The 9,740-nt window shown below is 40.3% G+C and overlaps 2 protein-coding genes across 4 annotated transcripts; one reads left to right on the top strand and one right to left on the bottom strand.

Moving 5' to 3' along the window:
• Positions 1-309: 309 nt before the first annotated feature.
• On the bottom strand, positions 310-4,287 carry p2rx3b (purinergic receptor P2X, ligand-gated ion channel, 3b). Its single transcript, XM_057036940.1, has 12 exons — positions 3,552-4,287; positions 3,223-3,358; positions 3,068-3,139; positions 2,615-2,684; positions 2,392-2,485; positions 2,184-2,261; positions 1,968-2,109; positions 1,744-1,880; positions 1,447-1,540; positions 1,154-1,219; positions 978-1,055; positions 310-849 (listed from the first exon to the last, which is right to left on the bottom strand). Exons 1-12 carry the CDS (start codon positions 3,671-3,673, stop codon positions 727-729), a joined length of 1,212 nt encoding a protein of 403 aa, XP_056892920.1. The 5' UTR covers positions 3,674-4,287; the 3' UTR covers positions 310-726.
• A 2,895-nt stretch (positions 4,288-7,182) lies between these two features.
• pold4 (DNA polymerase delta 4, accessory subunit) lies at positions 7,183-9,672 on the top strand. 3 transcript variants are annotated; one of them, XM_057036600.1, is made up of 5 exons: positions 7,183-7,244; positions 8,115-8,232; positions 8,426-8,503; positions 8,641-8,752; positions 9,091-9,672. In XM_057036600.1, exons 2-5 carry the CDS (start codon positions 8,124-8,126, stop codon positions 9,113-9,115), a joined length of 324 nt encoding a protein of 107 aa, XP_056892580.1. In that variant the 5' UTR covers positions 7,183-7,244; positions 8,115-8,123; the 3' UTR covers positions 9,116-9,672. The 3 variants fall into 3 exon arrangements, with proteins under 3 accessions (XP_056892580.1, XP_056892579.1, XP_056892581.1); XM_057036599.1 differs by having other exon boundaries at positions 7,191-7,306; XM_057036601.1 differs by having other exon boundaries at positions 7,233-7,360.
• Positions 9,673-9,740: the final 68 nt, after the last annotated feature.

Here is a 9,740-nt window from a genome sequence, read left to right as displayed (position 1 = left end):
GTGGTGTTGGGACACTTCCAAACACTGTCAAGGTTCCCTGGAGCAAGGCACCAACCCCCCAGATGCTCAGGCGACTTACTCGCTTTGAAGCCCCCCCTTTATGAGTGCATGTGTTGATTGTGTGTTGAGATATATTATTTGAATACCCTGTTTTTAATATATACTTTAGTTCTTTCTCAAGCTCCCAGCCTTCCATTTGTAGCTCACTAAGTGAAATCAAAAAATCGCATTTAAATGTCGGCCCACACTAATGTAAAATATTGTGTGTTTATGCAGGACTTTTGTGTGTTCATGTCAACATTATTCACATCTGTTTGGAATAGATTCCGTTTATGATATTAACGAGGACAAGCAGGAATATGAATGCAAATGTCATCAAATACACACAAGCAATGAGTGTTGTGTTAGTCCACCAGCCAATAAATGTTAAGTTGTCCGCAAAAAAGTGACACAATTAATAAATATATAGAATATAGAAATGATTGCCAGAGGGAGGTGACAGAAGACTGGTGCTATATAAACATTTGCATGCTTACCATGCTGAGGTCAAAGGTTAAATTTGGCCCACCCATATTTGTTGTATACATTCTAATCACCACATTATCATCCATTACAATGACTTTATACATTGGCCTTAAAAATGGCCTTTTTCTTCATCCATGCTGCAGCGAAAACAGGAATAAAGTTAATAAGTTTGGCTTCTGTCAAGAGTTGCTTCCTGCCCCATTAGCTGTAATGTTCGATAGAAAAAGCCCCCGAGTCGCTGGACTTCATGATGGTCTCGTTGTGTCTGAGTGAAAGCTGTGAGCGGTAAAGCCTGCTTTGGCTGTCCAGGGGGTTGTCCGAAACCTAGAGAGAGCCAGAGAGAGTCACGTTTATGGGCCACTATATCGCCACGCTGCATGTGGTGCAAAAGAGGTGAAGGAAATAATATGCTTGTATATACAGTGCCATTATAAGAGAACTGGAAGGTTTACCTCTTCAAATTTCTTGGCCTTGTATTGCTCTCCCCCTTTCAGGAAGTTCAGCAGTATGATGTCACACAGGACTGTCCCCTACATACATACATACGTGTAACATATATGACTGTGGTCAGCGCACGTGGTAAAGGAGTGTGTGCTGTGGTTCCACTGATCGCAGCAGGAAAACTCACCACTCCCACTGAGGTGAAGGCCGCCACCATGTTGATGAGGGTGGGGATCATGTTGAACTTTCCTGCCTGCAACAGAAGAGCAGGTTTCAACGCACTTTTCCTCATAAAGATCATCAATTTCTGTAATCAGACCACGGCTTAAAAACAGTGGGGTGCTCGTATTAAAGAGAAAAAACTATTTAAATAACCTCTAAAGGCCAAAAATGTTTTTCCACATGTGTGTTTGGGCTCTTATGCCCATGAGAGTAGCTGCTGATTTGTTTTTGACGCACAATATACGCACAAAAACTCACATTTCCATTGACAAGAACATCAAACCGTATGGCGTAGGCTTTGACCAGGGTCCGGTAATCCGTCCCGTTCTCCATTTTATAGTATTTGGCAAATCTGTGAGGGTGAATTAAATTGGTTATAACAAATCACAGTTTAAATGTGGGCAGGGAATAAATCTAATTAAAGTGATTGGACTATAGACAAGATAGGAAATTGGGTTATAGTGTGTGTTTCATAGACTCAGTGGATCAACCACACGGTCGCCTGTTGACACGTTCAGCGCGCACGGCTGGAGTCACGTGGTTGTGCAGGATCACCTGAAATTGTAGCCAGGTGAGACAGCAGTCCTCTGCGACATGGCGTCGAGTCGGGTGAACGAGTAAGACGGGTTGCACTGGTCATCTGACTTATCCAAATCGCAAATCCAGCCGATCTTAATCCCAATCACTCCACCCTAGGACATTTGTGAGAGGACACCATTTAACAGGACATCTTTTGTGTCTCCCATTGTGTCCTTGCACAGAGGCAAAGGCAGAGATACCTTGTCTGCCAGTTTAGAAAAGTTCTGCTCTGCGTAGCGGACGACATCTCCCACCCTGAAGATGGGGCAGTAGGTGTTGCTGACCGTGTCAAAGTTGCACTTTTTGATGTAATCGTCAGTGATGGTAGAGGGGAAGTTCCCTCTAGACGAGCACAGGGAGAAGGTTACGTCCTGTCTCATCGCTAGCATCGCCGTCTCATTAACGTTCAGACTCACTTGGTGTAGTTGAAGATCGGGAAGCGGATGCTGTTCTTAATGAAAATGGTGAAATTCTCCACTTCCATCATTGGTATCCTGAGAGGGAGTCAAAGGACGCGTCGGGGAGAAAAGGATGTGAAGGAAGGAGGTGTTAGTGAGCACCACTGGCACATTACGACCGAACAGAGAGGTGGGGCAGAAAGATGAGCTACTGTAAAGTTCTTACGTCTTTATGGTATCGATCTCAGCTGGACACCAGCCTTTTATTTCACACATGTTGACTGTGCTGTTGAAGGGAACACAGTTCCCTGTGAGAATCCCTAAAACCAGAGAATAACGACAACATGGGTTTTGTGCTCAGAAATATATAGCAGTATTCCGCCGGCTGGTCCCTCACATTAATAACAATAATAGTAGTAACATTTGTAATAATGAGGAGAGGATCCTACCGTAACTTCCCGGTTTGTTGAGGTGTTTTTTACACTCGCTGTCCTGCTTACAAATGTATTTCTTCTCAGCCTGGAGAGTAAAATCATTCGGCATCAGACACCCTTGCAAAGATTTCATTAAGAGATGGTTGGCAGGTGATCCTGACGTTTGTGTTCAATGGCTTCCTGTTTCTGTTAGGGTTCATTTTAAGATTTTATTGTTTCTTTTTAAATCCCTCAAAAGGCTTGCTGCCTAAATATATTTCTGATAAATATTTCTACCCCCTCGAGGTTCTTATGGTCGCCAATCCTGCTGCTTTTATATATTTTAGTGTTTTATGGCCTTTATACAGTTCTGTATTTGTAAGATTGTAGGGTTTCTTTTAAACATTAGTGCACCCTCGTTTAACCTTGTTATTTTTGCAGTTGCCACAGTTTAAACACGTTCACCACAGAGCAACATTCCCAGCTCACCTCTGGGCAGTATCCCTGCACTTGGTTCTCTGTCGTGATCATTTTGGTGATGACGCAGAAGACTGAAGCTCCCTGAAACCAACAAGCAGAGAGCACAGCAGCATGAGCGGACGGCCCTGTGGCTCACCTGTTCCTCCGCCTGGTGACGTCTATACCTGCGTGGGGGTCACATAGTCGGCCACGTCCATGACTTTGTCGTTGTAGATTCCAAAACCTTTGACCTTTGTCATCACTGAAGATTCAATAGCGGTGTCTCTGATCTGATAGGCTTTCTCATAGATAAACACCCATCTGAAGCACACACATTGGGAGTAAATCTGGGTTTATCATATGCTTTATTTAGACACAGATGTCCTTTTAAACCACTTAATACAATGAATCCACCTCAATGACATAAACATTGCTAGCTTTTCCACTATAGTTTAGTTGAGATGCAGGCTTTGGTCTTTAGTGGAGAATAACAGGAAGTGCTCGGAACACTCACCCGATGAAGTAGGTGATGATGATCAGTTGTACAATGCGGTTGATGATGCCAATGGTCCAGCTCTTCACCACCACTGACTTGGTGGTTTCATAGGTGAAAAAGTCGGTTATGCACGACCACATCTCCGCAGCCCTGGTGCTGGACTACAAACGAAACCGCCGTACGTTCTCTGTTTGCGAGTAAGATGAAATGTCTTACGCGTGGAAGATAGATGGAAAAGCCAGATTTCAGCCTTCGCGTGTGATCTTCATCACTCCAGTCTGTCTGGTCCAGAGAACAGCCTGCAGGTATCCACCAGCTTGGACCTGTTCTCGGAGGAGGAGCAAACAGAGGAACGTGCTGTGCTCTTCAGACGATGCTCTCCGCCCGTAACCTTTGTGCATCCCAGCTGCTCAACATCCTCTTCTGCCTCTCTTACTCCTGCACTCAGTGGATCTCTGACACCCCATAATGACTCCTCAAGTTGCACTTCTCCTCCACCTCCTCCTCCTTCTGCCCTGGACATTCTACAATTACAAGAAGGAAATGGCCACGAAATGTGTTTACTGTCTTTTTAGAGCAGTTAGGCTATGGCAGCTTTTTGAGCTGTGTTGATCCGCGTGACCGAGACACAAAAGTTTGAGTAACAACTAAACTGTAAAGTGAACTGAAAATGTTCCTTAATTGTGCACAAATTCTACATAGAGTTTATATGGAAAAAGATTCTTGATCTGATTCTACTAGCAGCATAAATAACCTGATGACTAAAGTTAGCTGATCCCTAATGGGCATTAGTTTAGCTGGACTAATAGCTATAGCTATAGAATGACCTTCGGCTGTATAGGATGTCAGAAAAGCCATTTCTTAAAAGCTTGGACTGCGGGAGGACATGCGTTTAGGGAAATGTGGTAGAAGATGGATGGATGGATGGTTAGATATGTGCTTTCCCACCTCCTGCTCTTCTGGAGAGTTCCTGCCCCCATGAGGACCATGCCAGCTTCATTGCTGTGACTTTTATTCAAGGCGTTATCTACTGTGTTTAGTCTCTTCAGCTTATCTGTGAGCTGAAGACACAGCAGGCAGTCACACCTTCTCACATCCTTGATTCTAAATGTTCCGGTGTGAAAATACCCAGTTATTGACTTCTAAAATGGTCTATTTACCAGCACAAATCTTTGAGTTCTTCCACTTCATGCCGTGGGATAGTAAAGCGCTAATAAATATTTCATATTTTAAGTAACATGATGTCCATTTTTCGGATGGCTGACCACAGCTGGTAAAGCATCCTTATTGCATATAAATGCATGGGTCTATAGACCACAATGACCATATCCTGCTACATAACATTTCACACTAATTCAATCTTAGCGGTCTCTTCAGCATAACGCCACACAGGCGCTCTGTAGGCCGTGTTCATACAAACTTCTGTTTAATATGTGGATAAATGGACACAAAGGGTGAAAGAAAAGAAATAAGACACAGGAATGATCGTTAACAAAATCAGAGCTGACCAGGCCAGGATGTCGTCCCTGGGTCAGACTGCCGGCCGACTCCTCGGCCAGGAAATGGTCATTAAAAGAAAGAAGCATCTTGCACACACCGAGATCATTGTTAGACTACTTTGATTCTATTTTATTATTTTTCTTATTTTATTTGTGTTTTGCTGTGAGGTGAGAGACACATGTGACAACCGCTGCTCTGGATATTCAGCAGGGTTTTATGGGAAAATACAAACTGACTCATCCAAAAATGTGTGTGAGGACGCCAAGGTCAACAGCAAGAAGGTTGTTTGGTCTAAAAGGAGGGAAAAACCTGCCGAGCAGCCTGATGGAGGCGTGAGGGGTTTCATTCAAGAAGCAAATGGTGTAGATTTGTTAAGGGCAGAGATGCTCAAGTCAAAGTTTATCCACTAAACACTGATGCAAGCATTCTGAAAACTGATGCCATCATTTAATTTATTTAAACTACCAAACTTTTAGAATAAAGATTATTTCTTTAAATATTTGGTCCTGTGAATCAGTTTAAAAAGGGCTGAATTCGTAAGTGGGTGACTATTTTCAAGGTGAGAGAGACGGTAATCCCTTTTCTCACACACACACACACACACGCACATACACACACACACACACGCACGCACGCACGCACACACACACACATTTTAGATTAGATTATGAAATATAGCAGCCTAAATGGAGAGATATGGCAGCCACAGGAAATACCAAGAAAATGGGAAGAGGCTCCTAATCAGGTTAAAATGAATTGTATTGATTTGATATTAAGGAGAGAGACCGAGAGGTGGGGGTGAGAGCGAGGGAGAGGGAGAGAGAGGGAGAGAGAAAGAGGGAGCTCTCTTGTGAAAAACCATTTAGGCAGGACTCCAATACAGAAAACTCACACATATCAAATGTTTGTTTAACAGGTTTGTGGCTGTATTCAGTCAGGAACAGGCCACCAAAACAGTGATCCAGACAGTGAAACACCAATATGGGTTTAAAGACACGAGGAGGGGGGCAGACAGTTGCACCCAGGTGAGGAGACAGACAGAGGCAGAGAGGACAGACTGAAAAAGACACTCGCATCACCAGATTACATCTCCACGCCACACAGAAGCATTAACCAGAGAAATGACGCCAGTCCACTTTTATCTACTCTCAAAACCACTCTGCAAACTGGGAATCCAGATAAAAAGTGCATCAAGAATCTTCTCTACATGGACTGAGCATCCCTCTCCTTGGCTCCATATCCATATATACTGTACATACTTATCTATATGTTTTAGGTAATATATATTAGCAGTTATTAAATTAACAGATAGATATCAGAGAACAGATGTAAAAGAGATTACAGGAAATTCAAATATTGTGAAAAAGACAAACATAGAAGAAGCATTTATGGCAGAGAAGGAACCTTCAAACCCATTAAACTATGAAATATAACTAAGAGAAGGCAAAGTCGAAATTTGACTATATCATTTTGAAAATCCTGTTCCTATTTTTATATATCTAAGAGAAATTAAATTAATTGATAGGGAATTGAACATTGAACACAAACGTAAACAGAACAATGGATCACATTAACTGATTAGAGCCAAAAATTTCATATGAATCAAGAAACAAATGTCACAAGGTTTGCTACCCGTTCCCAAACAGGTGGCACTATGATTGTTACTAAATAGCGCTGTGCATGTATATTTATTTGGACTGAGAAAACGGGCCTGCAGAGCTACTTTGCAACACACCTGAGACAGATTTGAAACCGTTACAAAAACATGTCCATTAATGCCTAAACATTGATGCATTAAAGCATTATAGCATTCTACAGTTCTGTTCTGAACTGAAGAAACCTTCTGGATATAAGGTGAAACGTCTTCAAAAGAGAAGAAAAACAGTCTAGTTGACACAGAAAACTACCTTGGATACATCTTGTAACATATACTTGTGACCTTGGACCCTGCTTCAACAACGTTCATTTTATGATGAAACATCAAAATTCACCACAACTTTTGGTAAAAAATTTAGAACTTCATAATTCAGCATCATCCAAATTTGGGACTTAAAAATAGCTTCTTAGAAACGGCGTTACAGTCCAGTCTGTATTCCACACCCGCTGGGGGCGGTATTGCACTACTAAATGTGTTTAAAAACACTAGAAGAAGAAATTTAAAAAAGCAGAAGAAGAGAACAGCTGCGAGTCGTTTGTTTTTGTGTCCTGCTGGTAAATGTTTCTGCATATTGTCAATTTTTAGGCTTATTCTCATATTTTTACACAAAAGAAAGGTATGTCTGGGTATTCGAACACTGAAGCACGAAGTTTTAAAATGACACGAAGACGTAAGCAATATATTTTTTAGGGTCATTAATTTGAGAAATAGAAATGAACTGATTCACTGATTTTGATTCCACATCACAAGTGATTATTGTTATTATAAAGGGATGTATTTATTCCTTTAATTCAGGGTAAAGAAAAGGGGCTGACATATGTTGATAGAAATGTTTTGGAGCGGTTGGAAATCCATATATTGTAATATCGCAGTATTTTGTATGGTAAAATTGCATCTATATGTGAGCCAAGTATCCACATTTTAATACATGAATTGCAAAAGTGAATTTGAATGTTTGATAATAGCATATAAACATCACACAATTGCTTGTTTAGTCCACTAGATGATGGTGTTTAGTCTTTCCGGTGTTTTGGGGCGCGGTCAGCAAAGTTGAAAGCATATTCGTTAAACTGCGCACTTGATTTAAAATGACCAAATATTTACTTTCTAATGGCCCATTTATTAAACGACATGCACAACATTTTTCCCAAGTTGCATTATATCTAATACAGTTTAAATAGCGAGATACATATTCAAAAAAAGACGCAGACATGTTCATGTCAAAACAATGTTTCAAAATGATTTAAGAGATGTAAACACACTAAGAGGTTTGTTTTACAATACTGGCCCTCCATTGGCTAGACTTTTTAGAAATTATTTGTGATTAATCTAAATTATTGCACAGTAGCCCTGTGAGTAATTTGACAGCCATAATAGAGTGTTCTGTATGTGCATGTATTAATCTATATATCTCGCCATTCTAGCCAGTCACCATGACAACGAAGCATGGGCTGATAACCGATTCATTTAAGGTGGTGAAAAAAGCGAGGAGGGAGAGGAAAAGGGAAAAGAGACCAAGTCCACCACGTCAGCAAAAGAAAGGTGAGGCGCTCTTCGCACCTCATCAAAACAGGAAAGCTAAATGTGGTGGAGAACATTAAAATCAGGTTTTCTTATGAGTACACTAATTTATCTGTTGAATAAATTAAATCCACATAAAACATGCCATCTGCACTTTATTTTTAGTACTTTAAACATTTATGTAGTAGCACTGTGACATCTTTTGGTAATGTAGAGGCTGAAGTGGTGCACGAGGAGGAGCTGCAGAAGCTTCAGCAGTTTGATCTAGACTGGAGATTTGGCCCCTGCACAGGTAATACACTTACATCCTTTACATAAAACCATGATGAACAAAACAGTAGTATTTCAGATTTCGCTCTAAATCTGAACTAAAACTTTACTTTAGTTCCAACAAATAATATAGTTTTTAAAGGCCCTTTTAAATCCTAGGTATCAGCAGGTTGCAGAGGTGGGAGAGAGCTAAACTTCACAACCTGAACCCGCCTGATGAGATCAAAGAGCTGCTCCTGAAAACCCAGTCTGACCCCAGCTACAGCCACAGGTAACACACGGCCTACCTGCTGAGTGTATACGACAACCAGACCTCTTTAAAGCTCTCCAACAGTCAAAAGCTTTATCACCTATGCACATAATATATCTATTTTAAAAATAAAATGCTCCTCACTTATACAACTGTAATTCCATTATATTTGTTGTAGCTGTGATGGAAATCTTTGGTAAAACAAATAGAATTTTTTTTCTTTGAATATAAAGAGCAAATTCACAGAAGCATAACACGTTAGTAAAAACATTCATTGTGTTTTCAGTTCTGCAGGTACAACTGTATATGGCAGAAGGTCGAGATATGAAATCTAAGTGATTTTATTCTGTCTCTTTCAGTTTATGGGGAGAATATCCTCTGTGACAGATCATTGGAGAGGATGAAGAGTTTCTGTCTCAAACATGTCCCACAAAAGGAAATGAGGGACCTTAATTATAATACACGCTAATATAACACAGAACAGCATGTGTTTTTGTGCTTATGATTGTCTATTCTGTCAGTTTATTTTTATTCCTCATTGTAATTAATATTTGATTTCTCATTAAGAGAATGTCTTCTGGTATTTTGATAAGGGAGAGGTTAGCAATTGGGCAAGCAACAACTTAGAAGAAGACACAAATGGGGAAGAACCACATATAAAATAAATACGTAACTAATGTAGTGGCTAGAATCAGGTTTATACATTGCTTATTTAGAAATAAAGTATGGCAGAAATGCAGCCATTCAGCTTTAATTTTGCTGCTTTCATAAAAAATACAGCCTGTTTTAAGAATATAAGAGACTACCTCTATGTTCATATCTCAAGTTTAGACTGCGAGAATTCACCAAATTGTGAATGTAATTTTTCACCGTCAGTTGCTGTTGAATTGTCTGTACCGGTATTCACTTTTTTACCAGTAAATAAAACAATGCTTTATAAAGGTTGATATCCATTAATACACACACATACATATATATATATATATATATATATATACACACAAATATA

Source organism: Takifugu flavidus, chromosome 6 (assembly GCF_003711565.1).
Source record: "Takifugu flavidus isolate HTHZ2018 chromosome 6, ASM371156v2, whole genome shotgun sequence".
NCBI lineage: Eukaryota > Metazoa > Chordata > Actinopteri > Tetraodontiformes > Tetraodontidae > Takifugu > Takifugu flavidus.
This window is presented reverse-complemented; position numbering and strand designations above follow the sequence as displayed.